The sequence below is a fragment of the Physcomitrium patens genome, chromosome 1 (genome assembly GCF_059467195.1).
Source record: "Physcomitrium patens ecotype Gransden chromosome 1, ASM5946719v1, whole genome shotgun sequence".
Classification (NCBI taxonomy): Eukaryota; Viridiplantae; Streptophyta; class Bryopsida; order Funariales; family Funariaceae; genus Physcomitrium; species Physcomitrium patens.
In genome coordinates, this window is record NC_143410.1 from 5,513,789 (window position 1) to 5,533,109 (window position 19,321).

The following is a 19,321-nucleotide window of genomic DNA, read 5'->3' on the forward strand; positions in this document are numbered from 1 at the left end:
GATTGGTGTTGGGGCTGTACACCTTATTTGATCACCCATGTAATAACTCCTATCCACCTGGTCGGGATTATTGCACTTAGACATTCTGTATAATTACTACATTTCATGAGTAAATAAGTATTGATACCACTCTAAAGTGCTGTCAAAGCTATAGCTTTGAGCTAACTACAAATTCAAGGATACTGAAACCAAAATGACAGTTAAAATTGAACCTCTGTCCATCCACACCAGGACAACACTTAACATGTTTCGAAATTCTCATGCATATTGATGGACAAAAGTGTGCATTTCAATGCACATAAAAGGAGAGTCTCTCATCAGTGTCAACAGAGGATTGTACAGCTAGTCAATCCACGCGCCTGAGTGTGTCACATGTGTCTATTTTTTTTTTCTTCTTTTATGATACCATAGTCATTTAGAGGTCTAAAACTTCAACCAATTTCACTCCGAGAGAGTACCTAATTTACACTCCACTGGCCAAGGTGGTCATGACAGGGAGCTAAACGGAGCCGAGCATGAAAAACCACTCCTTCTCCAACCGTGAATCGATGGATATGGAGTGACCGCATCTCCGTGAGAACATGTACAATATCATCGCGTTCATGTATGGGGAAGCAGTCTCGAATTATACAAAGAAGGATACGTAAAAAGATAAAGCCTGAAGAGAGTGCCTTAGCGCATAGTCGTCCTAGTTCGGGGTCTTGGCCAAGGCACTACAAGTTGGTCAGCTTTGCTGCAATCCATTGAGCACAACGAGGTCCTAATATCTCCAACGCCTCTTGAAAGTTGGAAAGGACTCGCACTTTGATGCGGAATTCTCCATCGTAGGTTAATCTTCCAGCGGAGGTTCTCTTAAGAGCTCTTCAATGTACTCCAAACTTGGGGACAGATGAAAGGGCATCACAAAGTCGCAGGATCGTTGTGAGGGATTGTCGATAGTAGGGAAGACAGATCAGTTCTCACAGGGTTATAAGTTATGCACCATGAAGGAAGTGCTCGACCCGCCCATCATCCCACCAGCCAAGGTCTTGCCCCCTGGAGCCATGCAAGATGGTGGAATGGTGTGAGAGGAAGGCCTACTTATGATTCTATCATGTGGGGGGGAGATGACTTTGGATGGGTACAAGGAAGGCCGGCCACTGGAGGGCCTCACCACTGATGTGTAGCCATTTGGGGACTTGGGCTTGGGAATTTGAGGGCCGATGTCAAGCTGACTGAAACGCATTAGTTGGAGGTCTAGGATGTCTGCAGAAAGGGACCGTCGTTCAGCGTGATGTTGAGTTTGCTGCTGCTGCTGGTTGTAGAGCTGTAGGAGCCTGTGAGCTTCCGACTTGAGGCTTTCAGAGTGAGCTGTTCAACAATTAAAAGCGCAACTTCAGATACATGAGCAATCAACAATGCATGAATTAGTTTTAAGTTGTGGACAACCGAGTACTATTATGTAAGATTATTTAGCGCCCTGCACAGACTTCAGCAAGATTCAGCAAAATACGTCCTGATTACCAAGAGGATGCACTATATAACCCAACACTATATCAACTATCGTCCAACGAAAGGTTCCATAAATACAGCACCTGGTTTCGATTGTGAAGCATGTCATGCGGACAAGATGCTACCAAATTACTTACCCTCTTTCAGGCGTTGAGATTTCGTTAGCGCTGCCAGCTTCTGCTTGAGCAGCACATTCTCCGCACTCAATCGTGCTCTTTCATGGTCATAGTATCCAACCTTGGGCGAAAGAGACGCAACTTCTGACTGCAGTGGAGCAAAGACCATGTAAGACAGGGAGTTTTCTTGAATTTTGCATAAACGGTAAAAAAGTTGGAGATTCCCATTACTACTTGCATGCATCGAAATGGGAAATTGATACCATGGACAAGCAATATGTCACCAACTACGTTCAATGAAAATATACAGCTTTGAGCAGTTCTGGTACCTCTAATACACTGACGTTCATCTCGAGCTCAGAGATATATTGTAACTTCCTGACGCGTGATCTTTGAGCCGACTGTCTGTTGGCAAGAATCCTATGACAAAAGTGTTACAGTTCATCAGACAGTAGGTTCCAAAGAGCAAACAGTACCAGTGTTCGACTGGGATTGAACGAGAGGAAACCAATACAATCAAAGCGAGAAGAAGATAATCTGGAATTTATGACAAATACAAAAGTATTCCTGTAGCCAGAAAAGCTGCGCAAAAATAGAATCTAAATACTTGCCAGTCGTATTCACACAAGCTACGTCACCAAACTATCTAGCCAACCATAGAAGAGCATAAAAGAAAGAAAATTCACCGTTTCGCTTTCTTAGGATCCAGTTGCTCAGAACTCGTACAATCGTCATGTGCCAGAGCTGGAGCATTACCATCGCCTTCAGTTCGTAATTCTGAGTCACCTCTTAATTTTTCGTAGCTCTTAGGACGTACATCGTCGTTGGAGTCGTCACTGAGGCTATTGCTTTCAGAAGCAGTTGAACGATTTTCGAGGGTTGAATTAGTACCCAAGTTATGAACTCTTCCTTTAGACGATGACGTACCATCACTTTTCAGGTTAGGAATAGCTAAAGTGACGTGCTTCTTGGCCTTTCCCAAGTTCCGGCTATCTTCTTGAGGCACGGATTTCGCCAAATTAGAACCGACACGATTGTATGCTGCTACATTTTCATGTCTAGATTGCTGTCTTTGAAAAGGCTCACTGTCGCGGATTCTGGGTACGTAATCTCTGCCCAGCCTGAAAGACAGAGCACAACCAATTGCCAATACTTCTTCAGGTAGAAAACTAAAAAAAAACGTTCAGCACATTGCTATATTAATATAAGAATATTTTTTTATTTGCATATCCTACGATTTATAAAGTAATAAAAAATAAGATCAACACCCTAGAGACAGGAAAAAACCCTCGTCGCCTCTAAAACTAGACTATTAAATAAATTACTCTTGCTGCAACACAGAGGACAGGAAGCATAATCGAATTGCTAAAGGCTCGACCTCACATTTCAAACAATGAACGGTGAATTGCACAATTGATTATGCAAACGATAAAACTCACCTGTTGATGTTATGATCCCCTCTCATACTCTTTCCGGGATATAACCTGTGTGTCTCAAGTAACTTATACTGAGGATTCTGATTACCGGTGGGGGAAATAGAAGAATAGCTGCATCAAGGGAAAGATACACACAAAAATCAGAGTTCAATAGTACACGACAGGATCCTCGACCGTTGATACAACTTACCTCTTGCACAAGCGTTGAGAACAAGTAATTAAGACAGTGCTAATATCTAGCCCGAATAAGCCCTCAGCGGCACCAAGCCCCTTACAGTCTTCACAAGGACAATTCGACCTGCAAAGTATGCTCTAGTTCAAACTCAGATATACACGAGATCATCACCAGCAGTAGCTGACTGAATGCGAACAAAGAGAAGGACTCAGATGTTTCGACTCACCTATCATAATCCGCACTCAAGCCTTTCCGATGCGCTGGCCTGTAAGCAGAAATCGGTGGCTCCTGAAATACGAATTCATCCTCCTCTGTAACATGTTCCAAGTAATTCATACATTGGTAGGAGTTGTCCACGAAGGCCACAGAATCGCTCGACGATCGGCGATGTGAGCATTTCTTCACAACAATTCCATCTGAAGATGCAAGTCTGACCGATTGCCAAGTTGGCTGCCCTTGAGGAACATACCCTGCAGAAGGACTGCGCCTGTGCTCACCACCCCGAATCGGCTGACATGGAGGAAAATTCAACCCTCCATTGTTCTCGAAGAGACTCGACGAACTGAACATAGAATAACCCCCATGAGGGCTTTTGGGGGGCAAATGCGTAGAATTGTTCATAGGATGTGCCCAGTTCACTGACCGGTCACCGTATTTCCCTGTGGACACGTTATCCATCCTCGGGAATCCCTGCATAGCCTTAGACCCTGTACACATTACTAGATTCATCAGATTGACGACGATTACAACATTTTGTTACCTTTCAAAGCTTAGAGGGGATGTAAACCTTGCTATAACAAGAAACATAGCGTACAATTTCTACAACAAAGCATCCCGATTTTATCTAAATGTGACTAAACACATATTCAGCCAGTACATTGGAAGACTCGCAAAACGCTGAGCCCCGTTCAAATCGTAGGTAAATATACGTTGAACCGATGATATTCTAACCATCAGCGCTTATCTAAAACTACATTGAAATACTTGTGGACTGGTTACGATTTCTGGCAGCGAGTACCACTATGAAAATACGCTTGAAGGCCTGCGCAAGCACTGTGCCATGATGAGAGTGTACTATGGAGAAAAGAACAGCCTAGGGCACTCAAGTTGGTCTCTCTAAATCAGATTAGGTTACTAGCATAATAAATCGCAATCAGATTGTAAATTTCCCAAAGGACAGCGGCACAGGATACGAGGTACTCGAGAATCCAAAACGGAAACGTCAATTACAAAGACATTTACCGACACCTAGTGAAGCTATCTCGTGCAAGGTAGTCACAACGCCAACAATGTTCTTTGAACGACCGGCAGACAACACCACCTTCATATTTTCGTTCCTTCTACAGTTCATTTTACGGTACCGAACCCAATTAAGTTTCATAGGAAACCTCTCTTTGTGTGGACCTGGAGCAAGGAGAGCGCCAAAAAAAAAACAAAAAACAAAAAAAACGCTCAGGTCGGCAAGCTTTGAAAGGAACGAGAGGGCTCAAAATATGAACATAGAATTTCATAAACCATGCCAAATTACACTTTCTAAAAAGTAACCTAACTCAACATAACAGGCACTAGCTGTAAATCAAAATTGCTGGAGTTTTGTAATCAAGGATGACATCTCTAAGAGCCGTAACAAGAAAAGGGGAAATCCTGTTGAACTGTAGAAACCTAGTTCCTATTTCCACCATCCATTCCGGAATGTACAACGATAGATTGGTACACCAAATTCTGAATTATGTGACAGGGCTTGGACATAATCCGTCCTTCCTGGTGCGTTTAACATACTCGAAAGGGTACAGGAGCCACAGGACGATAGCTGGAATGGTCTAAACATAAGACCAGAACCGTAATTCAGAACTGTATCATGGTGAGGATCATAATGCCCTGACAGAATGCAAGTACAAATGATTCATGGAGATAGATGAACACCAGGGGCCTTCTCAGCTCAGTCTCAATTACAAAATGCTAAAGCTTTGAGATATTAGTGCAGAGATGGTTGCACCTGGCTGTTTGGACTCCTCCATAGTCTGCCCCTGACGCCAACTGTCCTTAACAACTTCTATAGCGAAAGGTAAAATATCTGCGGATGTTGAGGTTCTCTTCCAAGTGGATCGGGATTCCAACCTCGCTGATTGCCTCCCAGCGACAATAATCACAGTATGGGCCTAGTCCAAACTCTGGAACCCCAAAAACCCCGCCACAAAACCTTTACAAGACATCAGCCTTGATAACAGGCTAGCCCCTAGGGTCCCCCACAAAAAAAAAGCTTACACTCTCTTAAACCTCGCTGCGTGAATCGAAAAATCTGTAACAGGTTACGCCGTCTCTATACCCCAACAATTGCTTCTACAATCCTACTACCTAAAGGTCGAATCAGATGCCAATAAGACGTATCCCTCCCAACTTAAAAAAAGCACATCGCTTCTTGAGCTAGATAACTGGATTAGGGGGTAATCGTATTAGTTTGCAGAACCCTTTTACGCGATGACATGCGTGCCTTTCTCACTACCTCCAGCAATTTTCCCGCCATCTACTTCCGAGATACACTTCAAATGAGCCCTCCCACTTGCACCTGCGATTTTAAGCGTGATATCAAAATCTCGGAGTTCCGAATTAGCGATGAGCTTCCGACTGAGCCTGGAAGGTTAGAAACCTGTACATGAAAGGCTCCCGCGCAAAGTAGTGCAATCTAAGCTTCGTCCTGTATAACGAGAAACAATCCGGTGACGCAACATCAGAAGAAAGCCTTGCCTTCCTGTAAAGGAAAGAAACGGCGTCCTTGGTACCAATTTCGTTACAGAAACGGAAAGGTCTTCTCTGGATGAGAAACAAGTAGCAGACGAAACTAAGAAAAATGCAACAAAATGAAGAAAACAAAAATATATATTCTTCGCCTGCTACACTTCCTCTCACCTCATCCCCAGAAACCAGAAGCACTCATGCCAGAACCTAAACCGATCCCGGCACTCCTTGATTGTGGCTATCCAACCTCTATACCACCAACGATACCGGCAACCAGAAACTTCTCCCAATTCCCCGCGCGAGCGCGCTAAAACTGTTTCCACCAAAGTGTGAAATCATCAAGGCTCATCGGTGATAGGCAAGATTACGCACCAACAGGACCTAACGAGATTAGAATCCACCAAGTAACTTGCACCCAATCATCCTACTGTATCTCCGGCTGTGTCACTAAACCCGGATTCCCCATGCACTCCAGCAACTTGCGACGCTGGAAACATTTCACTATAACCATCCGATCGCTCACTTGAGCGCTCACGTCAACTGATCAGCAACTCTCAACACCTCAGGTGAAAAAGGGCAGCAGTCGTTGCCAGCGGCGCAAGCCTCCACTGTGCCTCTCTCATAAACACAAGGTCCAGAAAACAGTATGCATGCTGATATTCCTGGTAAAGATTAGCAAGCTACTCCCTGGGTTCCTCGCTTCCAGACTTGCAACCATGTCGGAGGGGGGCGCAAATCAATCCTTTAGTCCAGCAAATGACCAACAGCCGACGATAAGCAAGCTTCTCCTCGTCGCTTATTCCTATTCATAGCCCCGAATCATTATCCACAGGTCAGCCCCAGACAAGCGCGAATTGTCCCCAAGCGCGGCATCCACTGATCCTCGTCATGCACTACAATCACAAAATCCGTCCCCAACTCCCAGACAGGTAGAAAAAAGAAAAAGCAAAAGCAAAAAGAGTCCGTTCCACCATCCCCACCTGACCAAAAAAAAAACAATTCTTACTACGCCCTCCTTCAAACTCCACTAATCCACGTGGCTGTTCTCGCCAGAAGACGTCGACCATCGACCATGACTCGACGAGGTATACCGTCCAATGGTCGGAGGTGATGTCCGTCGGTTATGAGCTTTCGACCGAATGATGGGAGGGTCAAGCGATCGGTCGCACGAGTGGACGGGTGTAGCGTTGAGTGGGTGCGCGAGTCCTTCGTTAGGGTCGCCGCGAGAGAGCAGGCGCAACGCGTGGGATGCGTCAGACTGCCAACTCAACTCAACCCCAATTCAACGCCACTCTTCGTGTCTACCTCGGCTCCTTTCTTTCTTTCTCCCCTTTTCTCCTTCCTCTTGCTTCATTATGTTTGGCTTGGCTGCATGAGCTGGCTCCCTTCAGAGAGGCATCTCCGTTCGAATCTTCCCTTTTTCCCGCATGGATTGATGCTCCGGTTTTGATCGCAGTGCACTTTGGAAGTTTGCCAGGGCATCGTGTCTTGTAGGGCATTGTGTGTGTGTTTGTGGGTTTTTGTGGGTTATCTGGTTTCCGCTCTAATGCAATCAGTTTCAGACAGTGGGGTGGGGAAGAGAGAGAACCAGCTTGTCAATCCTGATGAATTCTCCTTGTAGGTTTTATTTTATTTTATTGTTTATTTATTCTTTGTGTGAGGAGGTTGATGCAACAACAAACTTGTTTTAGCCTTGCAGACACTATTACTGTGGATTAGATACAAAATAGAAGATGCGAAACATTGACTTTAAACGTGTGCCTCTATATATATATATATATATGTGTGTGTGTGTGTGTGTGTATTTATGGAGGGAGGTAGAGATAAAGACAGTCTTAAGAAACCATTGATTTGTAGCTAGGAATTGTGCGTTTCTGACCGCAAGTATTGATGCGCTTTTAATGCTTTTTTCTTTTTGTCATTTTTCTTCTTTCTTTTCTTTTGCAGATGACCAAAATTGAATTTGTGTTTTTATATTTTATTCCAACTGCATGAGGATTACAATGCAACAGAAGCAAAAATTGTGGACTTGCAAAATCAAGATCACTCTCACTTTGTATAAAAGGAGTGTCAAACTTGAAACTTTGCCAATAAAAGAGTGTGTCTTCATTTCACAGAATTTCTTAAGGATACTTATCAACAATAGAAACTGAGCATTGCTAGCAACTACATCTGAGAGTATAGCATGTCTTTTTATAGATGTTTCACATGCTAAAATAAGAATGTTAAATTAATATATGGTACCCAATGTACATTTGCTGCTGTGGCCCAACCACAACCACATTCTTGTGGGAATCCTAAAAACAATAAAATAGGAACAACAGAGGAGAGGAAGAAAATATGTGACCTGGTTGGTGTGGAATATTGCAACCATTTAACTTGCATGAATTCTCACCAGCAGTTTGAGGAGCTACATACATACATATATGTATGCAACATTTAGCATTCAACTGGCATTGAGGAGCTGTCAAGACAAAGACTACATGTCTTGCTCTTTCATTGTCAGATGACTCTGCAGGCATTTGGAAAAACATTTGCAAGGTTTCTGCACCCATTCCTCCCCACCTTCTACTCCTAAGTTGGTAGAAACACCAACACAAGCATGTACTCTTTTTACTTGGAAAAACACCCATTGTGCACAAGAAGAAGCAGGTGAAGAAAGAAAATGAAAAGCTGGGTTGCAGAGATAAGGGCATCCACCATCTTGTCAGACTGTAAGTAGTCTGCTCCCCATAATTTTAGCACAACACTAAATCTGTGCCCACCAATGGCATGCAAACAGTTTCATTCCCATTTGTGATGTACACACTGCAATAGTGCTTTTGTTGTTGAGGAAAGAGCAGAGCAGAGCTGGCTCCAGATCTGCATCATTGGATGCTTCTGTAGTGACAACTCCCAGTTCTTCATTTTGGACACTGCTGCCACACATTCACTGCTTTGCCAGAAACGACTTCTTATGGGGGATTGAGTGGAGAAATAAGGTTCTAATGTGCCTCAAAAGAAGAAAAAAATTGCCACAATGGTTTAATTGGTAATAATTAACAAAGCAGTTTTTGCATTCAACCCATGAACCAAGGCATAGACTTGAGTAAAAGCATCCACTTCCATTACACTAAACTACACCCTTTATTCTTGTAAAGTTTGCCGATTCATTGATTGGCTTGGAATGGACTTGGAATCTTTCTACATGAAGAATGGTTGATTTTGGGTTCATGTCATAATGGTTTAGGTAAGGTCTACAGGTTGGTTCAAGGGCATGACACATTTTAAGGTATTTCTAGTTGTGTATATGTGTTTGTTTGTATCTTTAAGAAAAAACCCTAATTGTGTGTGTGTGATTGTATCTTTCCTGGACAGCTTCCTCCTCCCCTTTTTTTTTTTATCACTGTCACTCCATCTCTCATAGTGGGACCATGCCTACCACCTTAATTTGAGCACATGTTGCTATTCCTTCTCAGACACAGTCATGTCCATTGTTTCCCTTTCAGAGTCCAACTGTGGTTGAGCATTGCTGCTATGGCAGCATGGGTCTTCCAAAAAGTTTTACTTGCTTGGGGGTTACATTTTACACAAACGTAGAACAGTTAATCTGGGTAGTCAGATTGTGAACTCATTTTACATGTCAACAAACATATGTTTCAATATCCCCCCCCCACACACACCAAAATAATAATATCTTCTTAGATTACTTTTAATGGTGCCTGTTTGTGATTGGCTTGCATCACTGGATGGGTAAGGATTTGGGTGCCACTATTGCAAACAGGGGGAGGATTCAGAAAATAGCTTCTATGTGTTCATATAATGCACCAAGTCTTGCGAGGGACATTTAGGGTTGGAAGCAGATATCTTACACTCCCTCACTGACACTAAGCAAACAGACTCCCACATCAAACCATCTTGTGCCACCTTGATGGATATCACCTTGCCACAGTAGCACTGTTCAGAAGTGCAGAACAATGACTATAAAAAAAAATACAAAAAAACAAAAAAAAACAAAAAACCTGGTGTGATGTGTGCAAACAAGCCGGGATTGGCATCTTGCCGTCACACTTCTTCAATGCAATTGATTCTTTTATTGCAATCCCCCTTAAATGGATCATCCACAATTGAGGAGTGAGGGGAAATGAATGCCAAAGTGCACAATCATCCATGTGCCAATACATATGGCCAAGGTTGTGCACCCAATAATGTCTCACTAAGAGAGATAATAAAAAACAAAAACAAAAAAAAAGGGGAGAAGCAAATATGAATGGAACAGAGAATCCTTGTATGCAAATGACGTGGAATTGGTACCTTATAGATTTGAACTTTCCTTTGTTGCTAGGGACAAGTTTCAAAACCACGTCATCACTGACATAGACTCTCTCTCTCACACACACACACATGTAGAATGAATAAATATACCCTTTTGGAGGAAGAAGGATAATGGAAAGAGAGTCAAGTTGTGACGTCTCCCAAAAGGATATCATACTCACTTGGTGAGTCATGGGAACACATTGAGATTGCATGGGATGGATTGTCAAAGTCGTCCACCAGACACAAAATAACTGCAAATTCTTCAAAACAAACAGTGAGACAACTGCAGCATTTTTTTGACGGGTTTTGTAGAGGCCAAAATGAGATGGAATGCATGAAACTGACCAACAAAAGCAACTTCAGTTTTTGGAGCCTTTTGGTGCCCATGTGGCCACAAAAACACACATCCCGTCACTTTTGAGAACCCTTTATTCTATCTGCTTGTTCACACCAACAACAAGATCCCTCCCAATGCAAAATTTTGTATGGATATGTGGAGTCACGCCACACATGAGAATTGCTTAAAATAATGGTTCTCATGTAATATTAGTATTATATTGTATTATTAGTGTTGTTGTTGTTGTTGTTGTTGTTGTTTTTTGAAGGGTGTGGCCACCATCCGCACACCTCAACTTTCCTTGTGGAGGTGTTGCTCCAATCAAAAGTCAAGAGAGCAAAGGGTCAAAAGTTCTTTTAAAAGACATGAGATAGGGTTTAGAATGACTCATTCCTTTGTATGATATGGCGAGGAAGGTACGTTGTACTTGACCAATGCTACACCAATGCTTCATAATGTTTGCCTCTTAATTAGAATTCCTATACATCCAATATTTTGGAGACTTTCTTTCCTTAAGAAATGATACGATAAATTATGAATCCACATGGAAGTTTCCACATTGTACTTAGGTCATGTCTTGTAATACATGTATGTATTAAACCTTGGGTTGAAGCTCTTTTCTTTCTTTCTCATATATATATATATATATATATATTTATATTTAACCTAAAACTGTACCATTTGTTCTTTTATTGTATTTTTTAAAAATTACAATTATTTTGTTGAATTTTTTTGTAAATATCATATCAAAACACATTGTATTCCAACAGCCATACCCATAAAATAAATGTACTTCAGAAAAAGAAATTGAACAATAACAACAACATTAATCCCAAGTAAAAAAACAATAAACAAAAATTGTAAAACATAACCTTGCTTATTGTTGTTGTTGTTGTTTGTCTGTCTGTTTGTTTGTTTGATGTTTTTTGTTTTGTTTTGTTTTGTTTTTTTTCTGAATATGTATTCGTTTTAGGATATGAAATACCATCCCAATGATATCCATTAAAAGTCATTTTACTCATTTTGATTTGATTTTGATTTTTTTTACATAATTTTTTTTTACATGTACATAAACAATATGCACACTTCAGTACAAGGCAAAGAATGCAAACTTCCACATAAAGAGAAAGTTTTCCAACAATGGCATTTTAGTCTTTATTCCTGTTATCATTTCATTTGATAATTATTTTCTCTACCTTTCCTTTTCAACCGATCATGAATATTGTTCCAAATTCTTCAAAGTTTTCATTGATTGGTGCAAGCAACGTGATTGAGAAGTAATATAACAACCATAAATTACAACCACACAACAATGTGAATATGCTTCAGATGGAGGTCCCCATAGTTACAAGTAGGATATTTATTTATTTATTTATCTGAATGTTAACATTCTACATTTGGTTCATTCTTTCACAAACATTGTATGGTTTACCTCTCTCTAAGTAATTATGTATGTATGTATGTATTAATATATATATATATATATATATATCATAGGAATAGATAAGATGAGAGACAATATTCACTATCCAAGGCATCACCTTATTTCCTATCTTCCTGTTGTTGTCCATTGAAAGTCTGTCAGTTGCTCTTTCATCTTTCCATGAAGATTTTCAAGTACTTTCTCCCTTTTTGTGCAAAAAATAATTAAATATACATATTTTTCTTGCATGGTTTTGACGTTGCTTTAACATGAGCAAAACCCTAAAACCACCAAAAAATAATAAATCAATCAATTCAGGTGATGTGACGATGTCAAAGAATATGAAATTTTACTCAATTTACATGTATTGGTGGTATATTAAGCATACCCAATTCACGTGCGAGATCCAATCTCCCTCATATGTGTAATCAACTACTCACTTTTGTTTTGTAGGAAACCTCATATCGTTGGAATATTATATCACTTATTCGTAGTGATCGATTGACAGTATTAAAAATAGAAAAAAACAAGAAATTTGTTTGCAACAATCCAGGAACAAAATATAGACACGCTTCTGGTCATTGTATAATTAAACAGAAAAAGTCATCCACAGAATAGAATGATAATATGAAAAAGAACCCATCTCATGAAATCTTATGAAGAAGAATATCCGCAGACATATTACATTCAAGTGTTTCAATCTTTTTTTGTATTAACACCAATTCCACACAACCCCCCCTCTCTCTAATTATTATTATTATTATTATTAATTTGTTGTTTATAAATATTATATTATTACTTGACTATTTCACCTTTTTTATTTTATTTTATTTTTTAAATCTTTTTCTGCCCCTTAATGGGTCCACATTCTTCCTTGCTTTGACAATCAAAAGATTGAGGTGGTCATGTAAAGACTGTTCTTAACCTCTCATTCCATGGCATGAATAATGTGTTCCGTTCCTCTGGGTGTGTGTGGATGGATGAATGGATTAATCAATTTTAATAACATTCACAACTCTATGTGTATGTGTGTTTTATTGTCCTTTCTTTCTTTCTTTCTTTTACTATTATTTTACTCGGTATTGGTGATTTAGAGTTTAAAAAAAAATGAATAAATAAGAACAGGGGAATGAAATACAACTCATATTTTAGTGAGGATGTTTGGGTATATGATCCAATCATTTTGGATTCATAACTGATCTTAAAACAATCACGATTTCATTTTTTGCACATATTTTTTTGTATGCATATGTGGATTTGAGAGTTTTGATAGGCTCAGATAGATTTCGGAAAGTCATGCAGTCACATGTTTGACTTGAATGATTCATGGAAGTGATAAATAATAAATAAATAAAAACTGAAAAGATGAAAGAAGAAACACATTTATTTGTGAGAAATGGGATGAGATAATGACAATATCAGCCACTATTAACAAATCTCAGGATTCTGGTTCCAAGCAGATTTTTAGAGTGCCACTGGCATTAAGAACACCAACTTTAAATAAAATAACAAAAATAAAATGTGCCGTACCTCCCACTTTCCAAGTTAGACAAATAGAAAACACAACACGGTGTACAACTCTAAGTATGACAAATGAAATGGGAAGGTACTGGAACGTTTGGAGAACACTCTGAAAATCCAACACAGAGAGTTGTCATGCAACAAGTTTGAAGAACACACATTCAATCTCAGGCAATGGAAATCAAACCTGAACCATGAGTGAAGTATCCCTCTTTCATTCACAACAGAATACTAAACCTGCTTACAGATGGGAGTAAATGAATGAACGAATGAATGAACAAACAATGAATAATAAAATGGAATCATTCAGTGAGTGGAGGAGCATATTACCCACTTGGTGTCCAATGCCAAAATGCCTGCAAATCTCCAGGTCAAGTCCAGCTCATTTGGTGTTGGCTCTGGTGTGTATATGGGGGAGGAGAACAGGCTCTTTTTATATGTGCCCCACTTATTCCACTCCACTCATGTTGCTTTTTTAAACTTCTTTTGATGTCCATGGCTCTTTTTTCCTGCTATTCGAAGCCCCTTTTTAGAGCTTCCAAAAAAACTATGTTTGCTGTAGAGGCTCCACATCACCTAATTCCTTCTACCACCACTGCCACCATTGCTACCACCACACCATTTCTTTTTGAATAAAATAATTGTTGTGCTTCCATGGAACTGCAATGCCTTCTGCCATTGGATTGGCAGAGAGTGTGTGATCAAGACCCTCCAGAGATGTCTATGGCTACTGTTTTCTGTTGCACACTTGACCCACTCTTTTTATGAGGTCAACAAAGTGTGTAGGCAAAGGGGGAGAGAAGACCCAGTTTTCAAAGTCCTCTTTTTCTTGTTTCCCTCTGTTTTGACAGATTCAGGCTCCATTTGGGGTTGGTGATTATGAAGCCTACAGCCATTTTGCAGACACATGCACATGATTACAATGAGCTGTACTGAACAATAACAATGAGAGCAGGGCAGGCAGACCAGGGTTTATATTTCACATGACATGGTACTAATCTCAATCTTGTCAGACAATTATAGCATAAACTTGGAGTTATGTGTTCCAAGTCAAATGCAAATCCCCCATCATCTTGCCCTGTGAGGAACACAAACACAGCAAAAAGAATACAATAACCTTTGAGGGTGTTTGCTGTTTCAAGAGTTTGCCTGTTGGGGACCAATTCCACTGTCCAGGACCCACTTGTATGTTAGTAATGTTAAAATCATGTTGTTATTATTATTATTATTATTGTTGTTGTTGTTGTTGTTGATGCTGTTGTTTTCCACATTGTTAGCAAACATGTATGAGAAAGACCAGTATGATACACATGTGAGTGGTAATGACACTTACAATTTTAAAGCAAAATATTCTCCTCACAACCAGAGGGAGAAGATCTTAAGGGATTCAATAAAACCAAATTGTGGTGCTAACTGTTGGCCAGCCACAAGAAACTGGTGCTAATGCAGACATTGCAATGTGAGCCAGTGATTAGTATGAAGGAATCTCAAAACTCTTGGGCCAGTCGCAGCAGGACACACACCATGGGATGATTAGGGAGCCTGCTGTGAACCAGAGAACCCTAGCTTTGCGTAAACAACGAGTAGCCCCAGGTGAGCAAAACTTGCAGATTTGAGTGGTGTGAAAAAGCGCAGGCTCTGTCTGACATTTCAGAGTTAGTTTAGATGTAACTGGCCGCGGGTCCCATAACCTGCTTGACAACTAAGTTCGTTTATTCCTCATGCTGTGTGATGTCTGCTGTGAGATGGCAAAAGCCTCTCTGACTGACTTTCTGGCTGCCTGGCCGATGCATCTGCCAAACCCCACTCTGTCGAAGGAGTTGATGTGACGAAAGACTTACAGGAAAAAAAAAAGGAGGATTGCATCTTGGGTTGTGTCTGCTGTAGTGTGCAGTCCGAAAACTCTGCGGCACGCATGATTGCTTGTCTGTCTGTCTGTCTGTCTGTCTGTTTTTTTTTTTTTTTTTTTTTTTTTTTGGTTTTCCATTGATGCCAATGGGAGAGATAGAGTTCCAAAATTTCCGTGATGTGCGCACTAAAGAAGTGCATGGCATTGATGCTATAAGAGGATTTTGAGTCGACTTGATTTGAGTAAGAGAGAGAGAGCGAGCGATGACCAAGATGACCCAACTTGGACCGTGATTTCAGTCCCGGATGATGTCATGGACGTGGAGATGCTGAAACCTTGGTTCATGTCTGCAAACTCAGTCTGAATGGATCATTACTGGAGAGCCTGAGGAGCCATGCATTTGTGCCTGTCCCTTGGCTCTCAACTTTCCCTATGGTTCGATTGTGACTGTGCTGGACGGAGATTTTGATACACCGATCCTTCCATAATTCGTTATTATTATTATTATTATTATTTTTCTTCTTCTTCTTCTTCAAGGTTTAAAATACTCCTTGATAGGATAAGTTTGCGAGTGTGGACAAGTTGTTCACCAACACTTCGATCACGGGCAAGTCTTTGGTGAACAAATCACTTCCATGTCAGGAACTCCCACGTATCGAGTTCCTTGGCTCCGTAAAAAATATGTTAACATAAAGTATGTTAAAATAAACTGAGAAGGTTAGTAAGCGTGTAATAATTTAAGTAGATTCTAGTCTTAACCTTTGGTTGTGGTGATACGCGTAGGGTGGAGTATGCTCAAAAATAGAGTGCGGGCACTTTCAACTTGGTCTAGAGTGAAACCGTTTGCCATCCAATAGAGCTGTTCTATATTTAGAATGACCCAAAAGAGACGTTACTTTGAAGTCGAGGTTTGCAATTTTAGTGGTATCAGGGATGGGTACTGCGTCAAGCTCTTCATGGTCTATCCATCGAAATGCTAGCTGGTTCATAGTGCACTCTTTCTCTCTACAATCTGCTTCACCTCCTCCAGCAGCTCCTCGTTTTTCATGATAATGTCGTCTTGCTGCATCCCATGACATCAAACAGTCCTTTTGATAGGCAAATACACAGCGTATGAAACAAAGGAAAAACTAAGGAAAGGGTGTTAAGGCTACAATGCGAAAGTCAATCTCAAAAAGATCTTTCCTTTTAAAGGATCCGAGGATATGAAGGAAACGATCCTAAGTCTGAGCTCTACATATTCCGAACTACAAACAGAGCTTTTAACAGGAAACTCCAGAGGTGCTCCCAACCAGATAACTAGTTCTTTCAGAAGATTGAAACTGAGCTGAAAATCACTGTCATAGAAATAGCACACAACCAGCACATATGACTGCATGATTAAGAGTGGGGGCTGCTTCCCAAGGGCAAGAAGGTATCCAACACCTGCAGGTCCGAACAATCTCAATTTTCAAAATCACGAACCCTAAGTCATAACTGTAGTTGAACTGCGTTGATGGAGTGAACTGCGTAAGCAAGCCTTCTGTCTCATGCATTGGCTTCCCAGGTGGCCCCAATAATTCACTTTGTCAGCCTTCACAAGCTCCTTCACGGCCCTTACCTGAACTTAATCGTGCACTTGCCAATCTCAGGATCCAACACAAACTTGTCAGGACAAATCAACTGAATCTTCAGATCCATTTCAACTCAAAATCAATAACAGTAAATCAAAATAGAGTACCAAATTCTCTTGGGGGTGAAGATTACCGACATGAATCCTTCAAAGATTTCCCACATCAGTCATGACTGAAGGAAAGTGAATGTCCCCCCCTCGTCTTCAATGGGTGTATCGATGTCAACGGGAGTTGAGATAAGATCCACATCCAACCTCTTCAGGTTTGCTTCACATGCTCTAAGAGCTCACTTGGGTGTGTCCTGCACTGGATACTTGATCACAACTTGTCCACGCTTACTCCAAATTTTATGACTACCTGAACATTCATAATTTCTTAAGTACTGCATTCCACTTTTTCCAATGCTCCTGTCATCAGCATGCTCAACACATGACGCAAATTGAACACATCGATCCATGTCCAGTTAGACAACGATCATCAGGAGATCAATTCAGTGGAACGAAAGAGAGAATCATACATAGTAAAGTGCTGCTCAAGGGGTTTTCGATTGAGTATGAACAGGAGGAGGTGTCGGAGGTGTGGTGGATGGATGTCATGGCGCCGTCTTCTTCTGGGTTTGGATGTCGGTAGAATGCTGTCAAGCCTGCGGCGCCAAGTTGATGCTGCAAGAAGTCAAGTCCGAGGGACCCCAGTTCTCCTTCACAAATCCAGGTTTCGGAAGCTCACTCAAATGGGCATAATTATCAAGGCAAGGGTATAGCTCACATGGCTACCAGGGGAGCATCGTCCCTCTGCAACTCGACCTTGGCTTGCAATCTTGAGCTGAACTCCACTCACTCTCTCCCTCTCCTTTCCTGCTCCTCCCGAGAGAGAGAGTGTCCTGATCTTGTGCATATTGTCATATATTGTTATATATATATATATATATATATATATATAGTTATTGGGGAATGTTAAATAGACCCAAGTTTTTTCAAACTTAACCTCCCTATGATAAAGAATATGGTAATCATGATAAATGTGGTTGGATTTTATTGGTTTCAGATCTAACAATGGAGAAATAAATCTAGACATCATTTATTTATTTATTTTTTCTTTCATGATGGTTAGGATGGGTTGGTCAATTTAATAAAAACCTAAATATATTAAATAAAAATCTGGGACTATTTTATATTCTCCTATATATATGAATACACATGTTCATTTTCTTCTTTTTTTCTTTTATTTTATTGCCCATTTATCCATGAGATTCCATGTTGCACATCCTTAACAATTTATAAATATTTCTTCTAAGTTTTGGATGCTTAAGTGGTAGAAAGGCCTTCATGAATTTATACTATATTGTGCGACTTATTCTCATGCACACAAAAGATTAAAAAATAATTTATCTTAATTAATTTATGAATAATTCAATATAAGATATTTCAAATAATATGAACATTATATTAATTTTATTCTTTTAATTTATAAAAAATATTATTAATACATAAAAAAATTTACACAAAGAAATTAGGATAAATTGCATTCAAATTTCTTCTAAATAATTAAAAATTTCATGTCTTTATATCTTTAAAATTATTTCTTTAATATTAATTTAAAATTTTTATGGATATTTATTGTAATATTTTTAAAAAAAGTTGCAAATACCAACTAAATTTTTTTGTCTATATAAAAATTAATAATAGATTTTAGTCTTAAAAACTAATTAATTATTATAAGTTATTAAGTCTATTTAACTATCAAGTAATTAATAAGTTAAGATAAAAATTAAAAATCTAAGAAGTTTTTATTGATCAATGTAACTTACAACTCAATAATGGTGTTATGATAGTTTGTTATAGAAATTTAAGTAATTTATATGGATAAAGTTATTATCACTTTGTAAATATTCAAAAATATTTCATGAGGTTAAAATAATTCTTTTAATTGCATAATATAAGCAATAATCTATATTATTTTTTCAAGTGCAAGGAATTAAAATTAGTAAAGCACATCAAACATAATTTTTTTTAGTATATTTAACCTTCAAATTATAAATAGAAAGAACAAAAATTTAATTATTTTCTATACTATTAAAGAATTTTATGGATTTTTTGTAGATACATATATTAACACTCTTAGAAAATAAATTAAAATATATACTTTAAATAGAAGTTATGATATTTTATTATAAAATAATCTTGATTAATTTTACAAACTATTATCTTTTATTGTTATATCCCATCAATATTGATGGCTATTGTAAACCACTTAATAGGTATTTAATTCTTAAAATTATATAATATAATTTTTTAAGAATAGAAAATAGAAATTTTACTTTTTTTATAC

At 39.4% G+C, this 19,321-nt stretch overlaps 1 protein-coding gene and 3 long non-coding RNA genes across 8 annotated transcripts; 2 read left to right on the top strand and 2 right to left on the bottom strand.

Annotated features, from left to right (window-relative positions):
- Window positions 1-245: 245 nt before the first annotated feature.
- Window positions 246-6,884, bottom strand: LOC112287962 (uncharacterized). Of its 4 annotated transcripts, XM_024531670.3 has the most exons (8): window positions 6,126-6,879; window positions 5,215-5,913; window positions 3,445-3,925; window positions 3,047-3,154; window positions 2,294-2,728; window positions 1,937-2,027; window positions 1,629-1,755; window positions 246-1,350 (listed from the first exon to the last, which is right to left on the bottom strand). In XM_024531670.3, exons 2-8 carry the CDS (start codon window positions 5,234-5,236, stop codon window positions 968-970), a joined length of 1,647 nt encoding a protein of 548 aa, XP_024387438.1. In that variant the 5' UTR covers window positions 5,237-5,913; window positions 6,126-6,879; the 3' UTR covers window positions 246-967. The 4 variants fall into 4 exon arrangements, with proteins under 4 accessions (XP_024387438.1, XP_024387446.1, XP_090104486.1 ...); XM_024531678.3 differs by having other exon boundaries at window positions 1,937-2,012; window positions 5,215-6,884; XM_090248360.1 differs by having other exon boundaries at window positions 3,445-4,622; window positions 5,215-6,880.
- A 351-nt stretch (window positions 6,885-7,235) lies between these two features.
- Window positions 7,236-9,021, top strand: LOC141045125 (uncharacterized). The gene is made up of 2 exons (XR_012217044.1): window positions 7,236-7,571; window positions 7,902-9,021. It is a non-coding gene; the product is annotated as an uncharacterized LOC141045125 (long non-coding RNA).
- A 2,762-nt stretch (window positions 9,022-11,783) lies between these two features.
- LOC141045124 (uncharacterized) lies at window positions 11,784-12,528 on the bottom strand. 2 transcript variants are annotated; one of them, XR_016501853.1, is made up of 3 exons: window positions 12,399-12,528; window positions 12,129-12,291; window positions 11,784-11,821 (listed from the first exon to the last, which is right to left on the bottom strand). It is a non-coding gene; the product is annotated as an uncharacterized LOC141045124 (long non-coding RNA). The 2 variants fall into 2 exon arrangements; XR_016501852.1 differs by having other exon boundaries at window positions 11,784-12,291.
- LOC149989837 (uncharacterized) lies at window positions 11,838-12,742 on the top strand. Its single transcript, XR_016501854.1, has 2 exons — window positions 11,838-11,938; window positions 12,329-12,742. It is a non-coding gene; the product is annotated as an uncharacterized LOC149989837 (long non-coding RNA).
- Window positions 12,743-19,321: the final 6,579 nt, after the last annotated feature.